The sequence below is a fragment of the Pygocentrus nattereri genome, chromosome 1 (assembly GCF_015220715.1).
Source record: "Pygocentrus nattereri isolate fPygNat1 chromosome 1, fPygNat1.pri, whole genome shotgun sequence".
Classification (NCBI taxonomy): Eukaryota; Metazoa; Chordata; class Actinopteri; order Characiformes; family Serrasalmidae; genus Pygocentrus; species Pygocentrus nattereri.
The window spans coordinates 18,966,824-18,987,854 of NC_051211.1; the positions used below are offsets into that span (position 1 = coordinate 18,966,824).

The 21,031-nt window shown below is 38.4% G+C and overlaps 1 protein-coding gene across 1 annotated transcript; it reads right to left on the minus strand.

Annotated features, from left to right (window-relative positions):
* Positions 1–25: 25 nt before the first annotated feature.
* On the minus strand, positions 26–19,900 carry LOC108438317 (GTPase IMAP family member 8-like; the record flags this gene model as incomplete). The annotated part of the gene is made up of 7 exons (XM_037541171.1): positions 19,797–19,900; positions 17,334–17,450; positions 14,386–14,432; positions 9,634–10,263; positions 4,374–5,036; positions 1,090–1,708; positions 26–848 (listed from the first exon to the last, which is right to left on the minus strand). Coding segments are annotated over exons 1-7 (3,003 nt in total), but the record flags the coding sequence as incomplete, so codon positions are not given.
* Between the last annotated feature and the right edge of the window lie 1,131 nt (positions 19,901–21,031).

The window sequence follows — 21,031 nt, forward strand, 5'->3', positions numbered from 1 at the left end:
GAGAACTGCCTCCCTCTTTAAGAACTTCATCGAGCTCCGGCTGCACATTTTGCTTTAAAATTCGCCTCTGGTACCATAACTTTTGTTGCTGCCTCTGTTTATTTACGTTCTCCAACATTATCTGTGTAGCTTTATTCTCTTTAGCCTTCAACCTTTCTTTCTCTCTCTCTATCTCCTCCTCTCTCTCCTTCAGTATCCTCTTCTGCTCTTCTTGTAGATCTTTCTCTATCTGCTGGAACATCTCATTAGTGTAGAAGCTCCCTCCACTCACTGTCAACATGGAGTCGATCTTCTCCAGTAGATCAGTGACCTGAGTGCGGTCTTCAGGATTTCTGTTATTGAACACATGATATCTGTTTCCACAACTTCTGATGAGGTCTTTTATGTTTTGACCAGAATTTTCTATGAACTGTTCAATGGTGTTCTTTCTAAGATCATCTCCTCTGGAAAACAGCACAATGGTGTATCTTCTGGACTCTTCACCAAAGATATTTTGGATCATCTTCAGTATCTCATTCACGTCTTGGTTCTGTCGTCCAATTGGCACTACCAGCAGGAACACATGTGGACCTGGTGTTGCCATGGTGATGGATTTAATGATTTCATTCCTGGTGTTGATATCAGAAGTAGATGCATCAAACAGTCCTCTAGTGTCAATTACAGTAATGTGTCTCTCACTGATTTCAGCTGCTTCTTTCTGGCACACTGTTGTAACTGATTCTCCAAAGATTTCTTCCTTAAACAGATTTTCTTGGCCTAAGATGGTGTTTCCTGTTGCACTCTTTCCAACTCCTGTCTTCCCCAGCAGGACGATTCTCAGAGTTTTTGGTAAATCTGTTAAATTAAACAAATGATTTATTAAAAATGCACTCTCAAATAGTTGAATTAAAGGTTTGTTTGGGCTTAATCAAACAAAGACAACATTTGGTATGTTAATTTGATAGTGGCATGGATGACAATGTTTTCAGAATTTTACTGCAATCTACATTAAATGAATTTGTTAAGTTCTGATAACTGAAACTGTACCTTTTACTGACTATGAGGCTTTAATGAAGGGAAAATTAGAAAGCCTGTATTTGTTTCTTACATTTGCCTGTGAGTTCGGACATTTTTTGTTTCAGTTGAGCAACTTCTCTCTCATATTTCTGTTGGATTTCAATCTGTGCACCCAGGTACATGTGTGTGGTGTACTGGCTACACCTGTTCTCTGTAAGAAGCTCCTCGACATGTTCAATCAGCTCTGGCACTTGTGAACTGTAGTTGAAGAACAGGTGTCGTTTCCCAAAGTCCTCTATCACAGTCTTAACAGCCTCATCTAACTGTGTATTCTGAGAGTGCTGAGAGATCTGCACTATAGTGTGGTCAGTGAATCTGGATCCAAAGATTCTGTGGATCTTCTCCATTTCTCCTTTGTCTTTATCAGTGAGGCGACCCTCAGGAATGATGAGGAGAAAAGCATGAACTCCAGGATCACAGAGAGAGACACAGCGGTGAGTCTCCTGCATTACATCATCCTTTGAGAGCTGAATGTTGTAGACAGCCGGCATCTCCACCAGAGTGACCAGACGTCCACACACTTCTCCCTCCCTCCTCACGCACACTGAGCTGGACTCTGGACTGAGCTCTCTCTGACCCAGTATGAGATCTGATATGGAGGACTTCACTGCTCCATCACTCCCACAAAGAACCAAGTTCAGCCTCTCAGACACTGAAAGAGACACAAATCACAATGAACATCCACTAAAATACACCCACCCCAAGAATTTTAACAAGGTATTAAACCTGCATTGCCAGAGTTTGACTGCATTATAAACATTTGTAATATACTATTTGTTCATTTTCTAAGTGAAAGAAAGTTACTACCCCCTCTGCATGTACCAAACTTAAATATGACTTATCTCTGCAAATATTAGAGGACAATTATTATTTGCTAAGAAAACAAAGAAGAGTAAGAAAACATACAATGTGGTGTGTCCATTTGTTTGGATACCCTTTCAGTACCCTTAGTAAGACCCTCATTGGTTTAAATCACAGTCTCCTAATGTTTCTTGTGGTCATCTAGCAGTCTTTCTATTCTTGATGTAGACATTTTTCACACTTTTCCTGGTGGAATGCTTGTAGTTCAATAATATCTGTAAGTCTTTCATGTAAAGCATGTTTTAGATCTAACTACAGATTACTAATATAACATTACATGCACAGTACTTTATAATACAGTATAAATAATACAGTAATATAAATGTGAGAAAGAGGAAGGCATTTAAAAAAACCTAGTCTTTTGTTTCTTGAAATATCCTCCAGGATTTCTTGATAAATTATATAATCCTTTCTTTCCTTTCTTCTCTTCTCTATCCTCACAATGTTTTCTGTAACACTGGCTGCCACACAACCCTAAAGCATAATATCCATCCATCCATCCATCCATCCATCCATCCATCCATCCATCCATCCATTTTCTAAGCCGGGGTGCTGGAGCCTATCCCAGCAGTCATCGGGTGGAAGGCTGGATACACCCTGGACAGGTCGCCAGTCCATCGCAGGGCAGACAGACAGACACAGACAGTCACTCACACACTCACACCTACGGGCAATTCTGCTTGTACAATCGACCTGACTGCATGTCTAAAGCATAATATATCCACCCAAATGCTTAACTCTTGGCAATGTGTTATTTTAGTGAAATGCTTGGAATACTTTTTTTTCCAGGCATAACATCTGGTCCCAGTCTCTTGGTGTACACTCATCAGGTTGCAACACCAGTAAAAAGCGTGAGGCCCAGGAGCACACAGACTGTCTTCTATGAAGACATCCTTTGTAATAGGTGACCTCACATGACAGATCTGGTGGGTTTCTTTGAGCAGGTTGGGGTGTCTGTTAGCTTGACTTCTGGATATCATCTGCAATCCAGTGGACAGTGTGAGGGAATAAATCAGGAACTAGGGAAGCTTCTGAGGATCTTTTGTCATCAATACCCCAATGACTGGTCTCGCTACTTGGTATGGGCTGAAATAGCACAAAACTCCCTAATCAGTTCCATTACTGGTATCACTCCATTCCTGTGTGTTTTGGGATTTCAACCACCTGTTACCCAATGCCCTGGAATTTCCTTTAACATCCCTGCTGTTGACGAAAGGATGCGATGCAGTAAAGGAGTCTGGGAGGAGACACATCAGAGGTAGTGTAACAAGATGTAACAAGCAGCCAGCAGATCACTACTATTGTAAAAATCCCTCCTACCAGCTTGGGGACCAGGTTTGGCTGTCGACTCAGGACTTCAGATTTGCTGAGAGAAGTAAGAAGTTAAATCCAAAATACACTGGTCCAAGATTCTTGAGAAAAATTAATGACATTACATTTAAACTTGACTTGCCTCCTTATTATCATGATTCCTGTTCATTTCATGTGTCCCTGCTCAAACCTGATGCCCCAGGTCCGTTGGATGAGGCCTCGTCTTCTAATGCACCCCCACCTCCATAGGAGGTTGATGGGACCCCAGTCTATGCTATACATCAGTTGCCGGACTCCAGAAGACGGGGAGGTTAGTTACAGTACCTGGTCCACTGGGTGGTTATGGCCCTGCGGTACAGTGCTGGGTGTCTGCGGGTTACATCCTAGACCTCAGATTGATCACGGTCTTTCACAGTTTTACTCATAAGCCTGTCCCTCACCCTAGAGGTCGCGCAAGGAGGGCCCCCCCCTTCAATTCCAGGTCATTGCCATAGGAGTACCACAGCAGCTCTGGGTGTGCTCCATGTCAGGCCTCTGGTCGCATGGGAGTTGGTTGTCGCGGTGGGCTTTATTCTGTGGCCATCCTAGAATCTTTCTGTGGGGGGTACTGTCACGCATCCCTCTGGTTCTGACTCATCCAGAGACTCCACTAAGCACTACTGAGCATTTCCTGTTTGCTATTGTTTGCCATTTATTTCTGACTCTGCCTTTTTGCCTTTGCTTTTTTTGGATCTGGTTGCCTTTTTTGGCTTTGGCTTTTCTGGTTTTGTCTTTTGCTTCTACTGGATTTGACATGTGCCTGTTCACTGACTTGATTCTTGTCAACCCCTTTACAAGTATAGCCTCAATTCTGTTTTTTACTGCAAGTGCTTGTCTGATTCTGTCAAGTTACAGTCTACTCTCTATGTGAGTGCAATTCAGATCAGTAAGAGCTTATTGGTTATTAATTTGGCAACATATTTTCACTGTCAAAATAAAAAAAATGTGTATTCTGACCAAAGTTGTCCAAATGTTTACATACAACTGAAAAATAGAAACATTTAGAAACATATTAAAAACATATTAGATATAGGATTCACAGATTAAGTTTCTTAATAGAATAATAAATCTTAATCTTAGTCAGTGTTATAAAGGTAAGTACTCACATGGTTTAGTCTCAGTGACTGTGCTGGGCGTCAGGCGTATCACTCCTCCAGTCATTTCTTTCGACATGCTTGCACAGTGCATCCTCCAGTCTCTTTCATAGAGTGATTCCAAATGTTCACTGTACTTCATTGGATGATTTTTGTTCTTCTTCACCATTTTGTCAATTACATTTAACACATCAGAACGAGCACTGCCTGTTTCAAGCTGGTAATGTCGGCCTCCACATTGCTTAATAATGTCTTTTACAAGGTCATTCTCCTTGTGTGGACCTGTGCCAGTGCCTTTTTTCTGTGTTGTTAGCACTGTGGTGTAATTTAAGGTCTTATGAGATAAATTACTGAGAGCCATTTTCATTTGGTCCCAGTCTCTTGGTGTACACTCATCAGGTTGCAGCACCAATAAAAAAGCATGAGGTCCAGGAGCACACAGACTCATACACTCTTTCAATCTATTAATTAGTTCCTCTACAGAGAGTTCAGTGTCAAGCAGGTGAGGAGTGTTGATGAGGGTGATGTTTCTTCCCTCCACATTTCCTCTGGCTCTCTCACTGTGCTGCTCTACTGAAGGAGGAGGAGCTTCTGTATAAAATGCGTTCCTGTCCAGGATGAAGTTTCCCACTCTGCTGATCTCTGAGCTGTTCTTCCCCAGCAGAACAATCCTCACTAAATGATGGCACAAACATTTTGTCTCAACAGTGTTCTCAGGCCTGGTTCTAAAATATCCTTGCACTGCATCTTTTAGTGTGTTCCTACTCCTTAATTCATCATTTATTTAACATGTGAAACATTTTAATAATGGACTATAATAATTATTACATTGCATGTGTTAAATGAGGCCTGTAAGTGTTAATTGAACAATAGTGGTTTTTGTTAGTTCAAAGGGAGGAGAGTTAAAGAAGTACAGTACAAAAGTACAAAAACTGTCAATCCTTCCACTGTGGGAAGAACACTAAACACGATAGGTCTGAAATGATGTCATGCTGTCAGTAAGCTGTTACTCTTGAAAGAAAATACAGCTAAGCCCAGAGATATTTGGACAGTGACAAGTTTTGGTATTTTAGCTGTTTACAAAAACATATTCAAGATACAGACTCTCAGCTTTAATTTGAGGGTATTCACATCTAATTTGAGGATTTAGGAATTATGGCTCTTTAAGTACTCTTGTAGCTGCCTCTTTTTCAAGGGTCCAAAGGTAATTGGACAATTATCTCAAAAGCTATTTCATGGGCTGCATGGGCTATTCCCTCATTAATCCGTCATCAATTACACAAGTAAAAGGTCTGGAGTTGATTCCAGGTGTGGCATTTGCATTTGGAAGCTGTTGCTGTGGTCAAAGGAGCTCTCAATGGAAGTGAAGCAGACCATAATTAGACTGAAAAAATAAATCCATCAAAGAGATAGCAGAAATTTTAGGAGTGGCCAAATCAACAGTGTGGTACATTCTGATGAAAAAAGAGCGCACCGGTGAACTCAGGAACTCAAAAAGGCATGGACATCCATGGAAGACAACAGTTTTGGATAATCGCAGAATCCTTTCCATGGTGAAGAAAAACAACATCCACCTTTACAACATCCACCCAAGCTAAGAAAACTCTCCAGGAAGCAGGTGTATCAGTATCTAAGTCTACTGTAAAGAGAAGACTTCATGAGAGCAAATACAGAGGGTCTCAAAAATAGAAAGGCCCGATTAGACTTTGTCAAAAAACATAGTAAGATCAATCTGCACCAGAATGACAGGAAGAAGAAAGTATGGAGAAGGCTTGGAACGGCTCATGATCCAAAGCACACCGCATCGTATGTAAAACATGGTGGAGGCAGTGTGATGGCATGGGCATGCCTGGCTTCCAATGGCACTGGGTCACTAGTGTTTACTGATGATGTGACATAAGACAGAAGCAGCCGGATGAATTCTGAGGTGTACAGGGAGATACTTTCTGCTCAGATTCAACTAAATGCAGCAAGGTTGATTGGATGTCGCTTCACAGTGCAGATGGACAGTGACCCAAAACTTACTGCGAAAGCAACCCAGAAAGAAGTGAAGAAGTGAAAAGAAGTGAAATATTCTGCAATGGCTGAGTCAATCACCAGATCTCAACCATGTATTTCACTTGCTTAAGACAAAACTTAAGGCAGAAAGACCCACAAACAAGCAACAGTTAAAGACAGCTGCAGTAAAGGTCTGGCAAAGCATCACAAAGGAGGAAACCCAGCGTTTGGTGATGTCCATGAGTTCCAGACTTCAGCAAAGCCTGCAAAGGATTCTCAACAAAGTATTGAAAATTAATATTTTATTTATGGTAAAGTTAATTTGTCCAATTACTTTTGAGCCCCTGAAATGAGGAGGCTTTGTAGAAAAACGGCTGCAATGCCTAAACATTTTATAGGATATTTTTGTGCAACCCCTTGAATTAAACCTAAAAGTCTACACTTCAATTGCATCTCAGTTGTTTCATTTCAAATCCAATGCCATGCAGAGCCCAAAACATGAAGATTGTGTCACTGTCCAAATATTTCTGGGCCTGACTGTATGAGCATCTGCATTAAATAAAGGAAGGGTGGTCTCTGAATTCTGTTCAGTAATTGATATATAAAACTCAGCACTCAAAAGTGAGGTATGTGGTAATGCAACCAAGGGTGAAAATAGACCTGGGCAAAAAGTCAGAGCGGAACATTGCCCTGGCTCAGGTCCTGTAAATCTAGGTTACTATATTTAGGGGAATTGTTTACAGTTTTTTTTATCTTGTGAGTCATTCACTGTTTCACTGCTTGGTGACCATTTGCAGCCCTTTATGTACTTCATGTATCGCCACAGTGATGGGATATTCCAGCAGGATAATGCAGTGCCCAAGTTGTTCATTTGGTTTGAGGAGCATCCTAAAGGAGGTGAGATGGTTCCTGGGGCTGGCTGACTATTGTAGCATTATTATCGCTATTATTGTTTTTTCCTAATTGTTCAGATGTCACTAGCTCACTAACTGATCTCACTAAAAAGGTTGCACCAGATCCGATCCAGTGGATGGAGCAATGTCAGCATGCTTTTATTCAAATTAAAGCCGTTCTTTGTGGGGGTCTGCTATTGTACTCACCTGATCTCCCTTTAATTTTTTTATTTTCACATCAATTTGATATAGATTTACTTCACATTTTATGACACAGACTTACAGTAACTATCCAACAGCTGCATCATCACTAGCATAGTGTATAGTATTAGATTTAGTAATGAATTATTTAGTAAAAAAAAACAAAAAACTACCATCTAAACATAAAATATGCAGTGTACTCTAAATTCTACAGAGCATAGATGCAGTGTAACTTACATTGGACAGGGGTTTTCACACTCTTCCACTTCCAAATGCGTGGTGAATCTGTACCATAAGGAAAAGATACTTGTTTCAGGTAGCATTTTGAAAATGCAAGATTAATGCAAACTACAAATAGAAATATGATATTGTGGTATCCCCCATATTTGTTTACATTCCTCCCTATAGATTACATGAACAAATAAAAAAGTAGTTAAGGTGGAACTTGGTGGCCCATTCTTGATATTAGAATAATAGAGGAGTCTAGCAGCGATTGGGGCAGGTATATAATGCTTGGACTGTTTGGGTCTGTGTCGATTACAGTAAAGTCAATGTGCTGTCTAAATTCGATACTCATCCCATGTCACATATTGATGAATTTCTCAACTGGTTGGGCACTACACACTGGATTTAATTAAAGGATACTGTCAGACCACCTTGACTCCAGTGTTGAGTACACCATTTGGAATACACCAATTTGTCACACTTACATTTGGATTGTTTGGGGCTCCTGCCACAATTGAGTGGTCCATGGACAGAATCCTATGGCCCCATGCTATGTATGTCGCTGCTTACTTGGATGACGTCATTATTTATAGTAATGACTGGCAGCAGCAAGTACAGCATCTGAGTGCAGTTCTTGAGTCCTTGAGAAGGGCAAGGCTCACAGCAAACCCGAAGAAATATTCTACTAGACAGGTGAAGTTATGCTACATAGGCTTTCACTTGGGTAATGGACAGGTGCATCCCCAAATGGATAAGACTGCTGCAATTGCGGCCTCTCTGCGATCCAAGACCAAAAAGGAGACGAGACGGTTCCTAGGGCTGGCTGACTATTGTTGCATTATTGTTGCTATTATTGTATTTTTCCTAATTGTTCAGATGACACTGGCCCACTAGGGATCTCACGAACAAATGACCTGTTAGGATGCCCTGGAGGCAGTGTCTGTTCCTGAGTGGACAGCTATTTGACCTGAGTCAGGCGGTGGGGGTTTTTTGGCAGCAGGGATGTGGTCAGGCACTGTTTGTGAGGTGGAGGGCTGGTTTGAGTGTAGAGGCAGGCAGATTGATAAGCGTCTGTACCTATGGATAATTGTCACTCTCCCTGCTAATATGCCCTTCGTCCCTCAGTAGAGAGAGCTGTGAGATGGGAAGAGAGGCAGCAGAGATACCTGATGCCTGAATGATGAACTAAATGAGCCTAAATGACAAGACTGATGATGGACTTTTGCTTTTGTTATTGATGAGAACTACATGCTAAGCCTAGTGGGTTTTTTTTTTTATTTGTGAGTGATATAATAAGATATCTCTGACTGTCTATGACTACCTCCATCACATTCCTTCTTCACGCCCCCAACAGGGTATCACAGCATTTAAAATCAGCTTCAATGAACTGGAACAGTTTTCAAACAAATAAACCCATGTAGTAATGTACAAACAGGTAGAGGAGATGACCTTATACTGTTTGTCCTCTGAATGTTTGATGGATCTGCATCAGAAGCATAAGATGCACATTATTTCTGCTTTTCTAATTGTATGTAGCACTATATTATATTGTATATATAATTATATTGTATAAACAGTATTCTAGCACTCTAAAATAATGAGATTAACATAAACTACCAATGGAAAGACAATATTGTGGCTTCCCACCACTGGCTGTTCTGGCTTTGGTGCACAGAAGACATGGCCATAAAAAGAGATCATGCAGAGAGGCTCTCACTAGTGCAACTGTGTTGATCATAGTAATTGTGACCAAGGAGGGTTTCCCTCTGGTTTTTCTTCATCAAGACACTACATTATATTCCATTTTATTTAGCTCAAAATAATTTTTAGCTTTAACCATAAACGTATTTACTGACACTGCTACAAATGCTTGACAGCTAAACCCATGTAATATGTACAAACACTTAAAACTTTCTTCTGTTCATCAAAATCTTAGATGTATTATGTCTACATACCACTTTGTGCGTGAAGTTTCGACATTTTACTCCTTTTGCTCCCCTTTTCTAAGGTTTTTTCTTCTGTTAAAAGCAATTCATTAGTGTGATAGGTCAGGTATCCTCCTCCATTAAGTGTCACCACCTCTTCTATCTTCTCCAAAAGCTGCAGCACCTGCACTTTATGTTGTACTTCAGACTTTCTGATGATCAAATACAAGGGCTTATTGCTTCCTTTCAGAGCTTCAGCAGCAGCATGAGGGCTAACCCCATCATCTAGAGACAAAATGATAGCGTGCTTCATAAACCAGGGACCGTCCATTATGCTCCTCATTCTCTCCTGATCCTCCCTTTTAAGTGTACAAGACTGCAGCACCAGTAAAAACACATGAGGTCCAGGAGCAGAGAGATACAAACTCTCTTTAAACCACGCTGTGGTCTGATCTACAGAGAGTTCAGGATCAAGCAGGTGAGGAGTGTTGATGACCGTGATGTATCTTCCCTCCACCTTTCCTCTGGCTCTCTCACTGTGCTGCTCTACTGAAGGAGGAGGAGCTTCAGTATCAAATGCATCTCTGTTCAGGATGAAGTTTCCCACTGTGCTGATCTCAGAGCTGCTCTCCCCCAAAAGAACAATCCTCAGCTCAGACACTGAACAATAAATCAGAAAATATGAGTAAAAAATTAATTTCTGTGTTATTATTATTGCTGCACAGGTTCATTTTATCCCCTGATGGTATCCTTCCAAAGAAAAAAATGTATTTAACTAACTCAGGTCAAGAAAAAGAATATGAAACAAGTAAAACATCAATTCTAACAAATATATGTTTTCCTTTTCACAAATAAAGTACAGTTATCTTTAACAACTCTACTTCTGAGAAGGCAAAAATACAATCCTTCTGATCTGGCAGACCTTATCAAACTAATTAATTATGTATTTTTGTGACTTGCAGTGACTAACAGCTGTTTCATCAGTGGCGTAATGTATAGTATTCAATTTAGTTAAAAAATATTCATAGTAGCATAAACTAATAGTTAACACAAAATATGCAGAGTAGTCTCAGTTCCACAGAATATATATGCAGCATAACTTACTATGGGGACGTGACTTCATACTGTTCATCCTTCGAATGTTTGAGGGATCTGCACCAGAAGCATAAGATGCACAATATTTCGGCTTTCTTAATTGTATGTAGCAAAATATAATACAATAAACAGTATTCTAGCACTCTAAAATTAAGAGATTAACAAACTACAAATGGAAAGGCAAAAATATTGTGGCTCTGCTTGTTGCACCGGCATAGGAGCACAGAAGACATGGCTATAAAAAGTGATCATGCAGAGAGGCTCTCAGGAGGTGCCACACTTTCCAGTTAAAAGAGGAACTGCTGCTGTAGTTGCTGTTGTTGTGGATGTTACTAGTGCAACTGTGTTGATCATAGTAATTGTGACCAAGGAGGGTTTCCTGCTTGTGTAGAAGAGAAGGAGCCCTTATCAGCATCCAGTGTAATACTTGTTAGCTCTGTTAGCTCAGTAGCTTATGTAAAGAAGCAGCTTCTGTTACGTATCCAGTATGGAAACCTACCAAAGTCCCTTGGCTGTCCTAGAACAATAAAACATGTTCCTCTGTGCTGTATTTTTGTAGAACACCAGTTCATTCACCTAAATAAAGTAAGCCTAATGCGCTACATTATATTCTTATTATTCCTTTTCCTTGCAGTAAACCAGATGCATTTATGAAAGCATCCGAATACTCAAATATCAGAATTAGTCAGAATACGTCTTTAGTTTTAAAGGACTGATTTAATGTTTTCAGTTTTCAGTTGTTGTGGTTTCTTTTCTTAGTAGTTCAGCATTTAGTCAAAAAAACCTATTGATATTTACTGGCAAAGAGTAAAAGTGTAAGATTTTTTGTTTTTATGTTTCCATCCCAGAATGAATAACCAATTACAAGAACAAACAGTTAATAAACATCCAGTGCAGAGCAAAATATAAACAAGAACACATGTTTATAACATGTTTTATTTTCTAGGAGTTTCCAGCCAATAAATCACAATACGTTATTTTTATGCATGCTCTATTATAGGCTGTGATTAATCATAAATGTAGCCACAGTTAAACATCATTAGAAGGCTTAAAAAGAGAAAGCACTTTACATTTACAGTATATTGCAGTGTCTATGTGCACTAGTTAGTTCCTTCGTTATTTCCGTAGCATATTTTCATTTGACTCAGTTTATTTTAACAGATCCAGGGTTTAGACTCAGTAGAGGACAAATGTGCTTCTGAAGAGGCCACAATAATCGCGTGACAGCCTGACTGTAATCAGTAATCAGTGCAATCAGCTTATAAGTCAGAGCTCAAGAATTTAAACCTGTTGGTCTCCAAATGGATGGATCACTTAAATACACAATAGTGTGGCCTGTTTATAGTTTCACTGTAGTGTGGCTTTCTTCACTTTACCATACTTTTCCATACCTAGTTTATTAGTGTATATATGTAAAAATGATGAAATAGTTGTATGTACAACCCCACTTCCAAAAAAGTTGGGATGCTGTGCAAAATGAAAATAAAAACAAAATGCATCGATGTAGAAATCATTTAAACCCTACATTTAATTGAAAATAGTACAAAAATAAAATTTCTAATATTGAAAATAAGATTTTTTTTAATGCAGATTTAGAATTTGATGCCAACAACACATTCAAAAAAGGTTGGGGTGGTGGCAACAAAAGGCTGGTGATGCGTAGTGCTAAAAAAAAAAAAAACCCTTGTGGTTAATTGGCAAGTGCTCAGTAGCATGACTGGGTATAGAAAAACATCCCAGAGAGGCTGAGTCTTTCAGAAGTAAGGGTGGGGAGGGGTTCACCGCTCTGTGAAAGACTGCACGAGTCAAAAGATCAACAATTCAAGAGCAAGATTTCTCAATGGAAAATAGCAAAGAACGTTTGCTTTTCATCATCAGTGGTACTTAATAACATGAAAAGATTCAGAGCATCTGGAAAAATCTCTGCATGCAAGGGAAAAGCCAAAAACCAATGTTTGCTGGCCGTGATCTTTGGGTCTTCAGGCGGTACTGCATTAAAAATAGACATGATTCTGAAAGGGGTAATTACAGCATTTGCTCAGAACCACTTCTGAAAACCACTGTCTGTGAACACAATTCATCACTGCATCCACAAATGCAAGTTAAACTCAAATGCAAAGAGGAAAGCATGCATAAACGGGGTGCAGGAATGCTGCCACCTTTTCTGGGCCTGAGCTCATTTAAAATGGACTAAGGGGAAGTGGAAAAGTGTCCTGTTGTCTGATGAATTAACATTTGAAATTATTTTCAGTCATCATGGACGCTGTGTCCTCTGGGCTAAAGACCACTCAGCTTGTTATCAGTGCACAGTTCAAAAGCCAGTATTCATGATGGCACAGGGGTGCATTAGTGCACATGGCATGGGTGACATGCACATCTGTGAAGGCACCATTAATGCTTAAGGATATATACATGTTTTGGCAACATCTGCTGCAATCCAGATGACGTCTTCTTCAGGGAAGTTCTTAATTATTTCAGCAAGACAGTGTCAAAACACATTCTGCATGTATTACAACAGCATGGCTCAGTATAAAAATAGAGAGAAATTAAAAAAACAACAAAGGAGACCCCAAACTGCTGCACAGCTGAAATCCTATATTAAGCAAGAACCGGAAGACAATTTACTTTCAAAACTTCAGCAGTGTCTTGTCAGTTCCCAAACACTTACAGGATGATAAAAGAAGAGGTGATGAAACCCAGTGGTAAACATGCCCAGCTTTTTTGGAAAGTGTTGTTTGCATCAAATTCAAAATGGGCATAACTTTTTGAAAAAACAATAAAATTTCTCAGTTTCAACAATTTATTTGTTGTCTTTGTACTATTTTAAATAATATATATGGTCTAAATTAATTTCACATCTTTCACATTTTGCACAGCATGCCAACTTTTTTTTAAATGGGGTTGTATTATCTATTGTGTAAGTATTAGGGTTTAGTTATGCTACTTTTTAAGTACTTTATTTTAGGTTATGTTATTTAGTGATTGGTACAGATTTCAGGGGACGTCAGTTTTGAAGAGCTTCAGGGGACTGAAAGCAGATGTAGTACTGTTTTTTTTTTTTTTAAACAGTAGAGAACATGGAATTTTAGCTTTGGTACTGCCCATGCTTTTCTACAATTTCGATTCTCACATCCTAAGACAATTATTTCCTCTTCTTTTGTTTCTTTTTGTTTGGTAAACACACACAGACACACAACACAAACAGCATCAAAGTTTTTCTATATTTAAACAGTTTGTATGAATTCTATATTGCCCACACCTGTAGCTGTTCATATATGTGTTTAATTAAATTTTAAAGGAGCCTTACCTGTTTAAAAACCTAATTTCTCTTTCAATTTCTAAACAGTGTCAACAATATATTTTTATGTAGAATGCAAGGGTGCCAAAATTTCTGACTATGACTCTATTTGGCCTACATTGTTAAAAAATATTTACTCTGTGCACATTACAACAATATAATTATTGCTGAAAGTAAACTGTAATGTAAACTAACATTAAAGTAAACTAAATGTAATAGATAAATGCTATACTTTGGGATATGCACACTTTCACCACTTTAACCAGTTCACACTGGGTGGGTATCTAAGCTTTTTCCAGTGGCTGTTTCATTGACTGATTGTCTCATTTTGAATAACTGGGATGGGCAGAAGGGTGGCCATGCTTCAAATGAGAATTAAAAAATCTTACCTGAATGTGTCTCACAGTCCTCCATGGCTTTGGAAAGCAAAGTGGCTCTGCAGGTCAGTTAATCACACACTTGCACACTCACAGTACTGAAAGTAGAAGGAGTTGAAATATGAGTGTAAGTAAAGAAAACACACCACTGCAAAGCAGACATTCAACCATGTAGAATTTCCCACACTGATCTCCACCCTTGATCCTTCAACGATATTTTAGATCTGAATATAAAAATTAAATATTAGATTAAGAGTGGACGAAATGTATGTTTGGTTTCATTAAAATAAATACTTTGTATAAGGATGATTTCTCAAAGTGAATCAAAGATTGGAAAAAATGGAATTCATATTCAAATCAAAAACAAAAACAAAAAACTCTATTCATAATTTTTATGGATAGATTTTCTAGGCGCAGTCAGGGGACGGAAGGTGTCCGGTTTGGTGACCTCAGGGTCACATCACTGCTGTTTGCAGATGATGTGATCCTATTGGGGACACCAGGCCGTGAACTTCAGCTTTCGCTGGATCGGTTTGCAGCCGAGTGTGAAGTGGCCGGGATGAGAATCAGTACCTCTAAATCCGAGACCATGGTTCTCAGGTGGAAAAGGGTGGAGAGCCCTCTCTGGGTCGGGGGTAGGCTCTTGCCTCAAGTGGAGGAGTTCAAGTATCTCGGGGTCTTGTTCACGAGTAATAGTACAAGGGAGCGGGAGATTGACAGGCGGATTGGTGCTGGGTCAGGGAGCGCCTTGGAATCCCCCCCGGAGAGCTAGTGGAAGTGGCTGGGGAAAGGGAGGTATGGGCCTCATTGCTTAAGATGTTGCCCCTGCGACCCGAACCCCAGAGAAGCGGAAGATGATGGATGGATGGATGGATGGATGGATGGATGGATGGATGGATGGATGGATAAGTAATAGTTACTGATTAATTGCTTAATTACAGCACATCCAGTTGACTAGTTAGGTCTAGTCTTAATTTGTCTCTACTTGTTTTTGTGTGGAAGTGAAAAATACGCCTACATTATCAATTAACTTTAAGACTGTTACATTTTTCATACTTTCACATCTCATCCAATGACAGGTTATTAAAGGATCCAAGATTGGGTTTTTATTTTATCACCCCAAAACCCTAAAATTTAAAATAATAAGAAAACAGTGTGATAGATACTGTCAATATGTACATATTTCATCTCTATGCTTTTAAAAGCAGCTGTCTTTGAATAGTAATCTTGTGTTTTAGGCCTGACCAGCATGTCCACTTAAGTTTCTACTGTGATCTAAAATAAAACTCTAAAAATGTCTTTTGTTGTCAGTTGTCACAAGCCTTTTGCTAAATGCGCACTTGAAACAAATTTGGCTAATTTACCTATTTGTCTAAGTTATCTATCTCAATGAAGAATGAACTGCACCACACGATGCCCGATAATGTTTATTGAATGTCGTATTGAAGGAAATTAAGTACGTTAACCGTCAACTGTTTCCCAGTAAAATAGAAGATTCTAAGAGCATTAAAAAAAAAAACTTCATTGGATAGCACTACTTATAATTTTATAGGTAAACAGGAATACTTCCAAGTAATGTGTGGTACATGCTTTACACATCTATAGTAATTTAGGTGAAAACTATCAGGTATGTAATTTTTATAAATATGTAGGGTAAATGCAGGTAAATATGTAGAAAAACACAAATGACAAATAACTAATGATGGAATGTTAGTTATTTGGAATATATATATATAACTTTACATTTACTTCAACATCAGTCTTTTACATGACAAATGATGCATCACTTACCGGAGCAGAAAAGAAAAGAAAAACAACAGCACTGACATGATCCTTCTTGCTAACAGAACTGGAGGAGTATGTTTCCATTTTCATTTCTATCTTTAACTTCCTGATTGAGTGTTTTGCTTTGTTTTCATCAAACTGTGATCCATACTGAGCTTCTCAGCATAATCAGGGTTTTACTCTGTTCTACATTAACGATCAGCACATCAACACAATAAATCTTTGTATTCTCATAATGATTCAGACACTCCCAAACGGGAATAAGATGCTGCTGCAAAGGTGCTTAAGAGGAGGGGCTACTAAACCACATGATATTGGAACAGGCTGTAAAAACAGAAAGTAATATTGCTAACCAGGGGTGTTATTAGGGGTGGGCCATCAGGGTTTAAGTCTCAAATGTTTTAATGCCAGCCCCGACTGATTTGTCCTGTCCAGATTTAAAGGAACCATATCACTGAATGCTGAATTTGCTTCTAGAACAGTTTACAACTGATATTTATAGCAAACCTGCTGGATAACACACACACATAACATTATACATTAACCTGCCTTTAGATGAATGAAGCTTTAGACGCAAGTCTTTATTTTAATTAAGGGATTTATTTATTTTAATTAATTAATTAAATAAATAAATAAATAAATAATTTAGAACGGCATATTTTTTGTAGCAAGCACAGAGGTAATGCTTTGTTTTGTTCTTTTCCCAAAGTGGTTCTAGTTACAGTATCCTACATTTAGTGTAAAACAGGGCTGTCAGAAAAATGTAAATAATTAATTCAGATTAATCAAATTATATTTTATGGATAATTGTGGTCACATGTGTCTTATTTTCCCACATTTGACTTTAAAGCAATATTTTTATTTATAAAGCTTCCAGTTTATCATAACTACAGGAATGGACACAATATTTTTATATTCTTATATTCTCAAAATATGTTCTTTCAATAATTTTACATTCTTTTCATCATATGAGCACAAAGTTCACATGCAGTTTTCAGTTTTAATCACCAATATTCAGTGAGAGCAAAAGTGACTGAATGTTCTAACCAGGCTATGTATGGGGTCAGTAATTCTGTCCCATCACCAAGACTGTGAAAGGACACTGCGGCACAAAAAGAGGCACAATGACTGGACTGGAGCCTAGATGAAATTAAAAGGTTCATAGAAATACTTACCTTATCCTTGTTCTGTCCTGATCCTTAGGAGAGTGCGGGCGCTTTCCAGGGCTTCCCTTATACTGGCTGGTAGAGCCCACAGCTGTGTGTGGAGGGGGGGGAGTGGGATCCAAGAACCTGTGTGGAAAGACAGAAAAAGGGTTTGAGGTAAATGAATGTAACTGAATATGATTAACAGTAAAAAGAAGCTTCTTGTTATGTGTATTATTTGTATTGTTTAATTGGTTTACTTTGTAGCTACTTGACCAAAGTTGTAGCTAGCTACAGTTTAGCTAGTTTTTCAGACAAAGCAGTGGCTACTTTTTAGCTACTTTTTGAAAAGCAGTCCTTTACTTTTTAGCTGCTTTCAAAGCTCAATTGTCAAAATGTTTGTGAATCTCCACTTGATAAACCAAACCAGCCCAACTGATAGTGTGAACAAGACACTGCATTTAATCATGTGCCAGAAATAAACATACAACTGAAAAGCTGCAAACATACAAAAAGATCACCAAAAAGTGTAACAATCAAGTTACACAACCAAAGACATGAAATCCAACAAAAAAAGGCTAAAGGCAAAGCCAATCATTCCAGGTATTTCCTAACAAAAATCAACAAAAATAACCAAATACAAACCAGAGAATTCTGTGCAAAGCGTTGTCAACTGTCGAAATAAAACTGCTCCAATTTAAAGATTTCTGCAAGATACACTGATCAGGCATAACATTATGACCTGTTTTGACGCTTATTGTCCATTTTATCAGCTCCACTTACTATATAGGTTCACCATGAAGTTCTATATATTTTGACTGACATATGTAAACTGTAAATTGTTGTTATAAACTGTAAAGCATTCTGTTGCACATGAATTCTTCAAGTTTAAATGAAGTTCCAATCAATTTCTTGACAATATATTGTGTAAAGAGTTCACTCTTTGACTTTCCATAATGTGCAGTGATGCTATCTCAGCCTTACACACTGCAGAAGACAGAATAATAAAGTTCATATTTTGCACTTAAGTCCAGTGTGGTCTAATTGAAAAAATCTATTAAACAATCAAACCACCCTCCTTCTGACTGCCTCTTTTCTTTTAACTCTTTGATTCTCCTTTTGCGCTTCCATATACATGTGGAGAGAATAATTTGGTTGGTCTTTTAATTTCATCCAACAGCTCTGAAACGTGTTTGGGGTTTCTGCCCATTATGTTTCCACCTTTATAAATCTTTGTCCAGAACTGACAAGATTATTTGCTTTTGGGCTTTGTTCTGTAAAATTTGTCAACTTTCTAGCATTAACATTTTCCATGGTGAACAGAACTACTAAATAATCACCGACTTCAGAGCTGAAGATTCTCTGGATCTTCTATATTTCTCTTTTGTCATCATGAGTCAGATGTCCTTCAGGAACAATAAGGAGAAAAGCATGAACTCCAGGATCACAGAGAGAGAGAGAAACACAGCGGAGCATCTCCTGCATCAATTCCTCCTCTGAGAGCTAAGTGTTGTAAAAAGCTGGCATCTCCACCAGAGTGACCAGACATCCATACACTTCTCCCTCCTGCCTCACACACACTGAGCTAGACTCCAAGACGTCCAGCACCAAGTTCAGCCAGAGAACCCAACTGGCATGGTGGGTCAGGTTTAGAGGCAGAGAAATGTGTATTAATGAAATAAACTAAAATTAAAGCATTATTATTTTTATTATTTTCTGCGAAGTATGGGATGATAATAATAGTAGCGATCATTGCAGTTTTAAGCATAGCCTTATGAATATCATTACACAGCGACTATTAAGTGTGCACACACATATTGTTGATGTAGAATTATTATTAAGGTTTTGTAACCCCATTTCCAAGGAAGTTGGGACGCTGTGCAGAATGGAAAAAAAATAGAAAGCAATTATATGCAAAACATATTTTTTAAAGGAAAATACTACAAAAACAACATATCAAATGATGAAATTGAGACGTTTATTGTTTTTTGAAAAATATATTAACATTTTGAATTTGATGCCAAGAACATGTTCCAAAAAAGTTGGGACGAGGGCATGTTTACCACTGTGTTTCATCACTATGTTCTTTTAAATACACTCTGTAAGTGGGAACTGAGAAGACCAACTGCTGAAGTTTTGAAAGTGAAATGTTGATATAGGATATAGGATTTCAGCTGCTTAATAAGTTTGGGGTCTCCTTTGTCATATTTTTCATTTCATAATGCGCCAAATGTTTTCAGTGGGTGACAGGTCTGGACAGCAGGCAGGCAAGTTTAGCACCCGGACACTTTTAATACGAAGCCATGCTGTTGTAATACATGCAGAATGTGGTTTAGCACTGTCTTACTGAAATAATCAAGGCTTTCCTTGAAAAATAAGTCATCTGGATGGCAGCATATGTTGCCAAAATCATTCAGCATTAATGGTGCCTTCACAGATATGCACATCACCCATGCCATGCAAACTAATGCACCCCTATGCCATCATGAATACTGGCTTTTGGACTGTACACTGATGACAAGCTGAGTGGTCTTTAGCCCAGAGGACACAGTGGTAATGATTTCAAAAAAGGATTTCACCACAGGGCACTTCTCCATTTCCCCTCAGTCCATTTTAAAGGTTGCAGTGTTTCTGGATCCTGTTTATGTAGTTTCTTCTTTGAGTTTTAGAGGGTTAACTTGCATTTATGGATGCAGCGACAAAATGTGTTCAAAGACAGTGGTTTTCAGAAGTGTTCCTGAGCCTATGCAGTGAGCTCTATAGCACTACAGAATCATGTCTGTTTTCAATGCAGTGCCATCTGAGGACCCAAAAATCACAGCCAGCAAATAGTGTTTTTTGGCCCTGAGATTTCTCCAGATTCTCTGAATCTATTAATGTTATTATGTACCGTAGATGATAAAAAGCAAAAGTTCTTTGTTATTTTACAATGAGAAACATTATTCTTGAATTTTTGCACTATTTGCTTGTGCAGTCTTTCACAAAGTGGTGAACCCCACCCATCTTTACTTCTGAAATGCTCTTTTATACCCAATCATGTTACTGATCTGTTGCCAATTAACCACCAGATATTGTTTTAGCATTACACAGCTTTAGCAGCCTTTTGTTGCCCCATGCCAACTTTTTTGAACGTGTTGTTGGCATCAGATTCAAAATGGGCAAATATTTTTCAAAAAAACAATGAATGTTTCTCAGTTTCAACTTTTGATATGTTGTAATTGTACTTTTTTCAATGAAATATAGGGTTTAAATGATTTACAAATCACTGCATTTAGTTTTTTTTCACAGAGGAAAGAAAATCAAAAAAGAGATCTTCACTTTTCTGTAGTTTCTCCTAGACAACAATGAGATCAGATGGAAAGGCAAAGGAGACTTTAGTATAAGTCTCCTGCTGCTAAAATATGTCTCCTGAGATTCAAATCTTGGTAATCTCACGTGTCTCATCTTGAGTTTTCACACAGATCTCAATAAAGTCTCACATTTGCTCAGTTTTGCCAACATACTATTACAATGACAGAAGTAGTAGAGACAGAGTTTCAATATGAACTCAGCCATTTCTCATCTAGGACTAAGAGCCTTTTCAGTTTTGTTGTTGTGAATTATTTTACCTGGGCCATTTTATTCACCTTAGTAGCTGTACATCTAACACATACATGCATTCATGTTTTATTTGTATGAACCTGAAATTTTGCAGTGTCCTTGATCAAATAAATAATCTTTTTTCATTG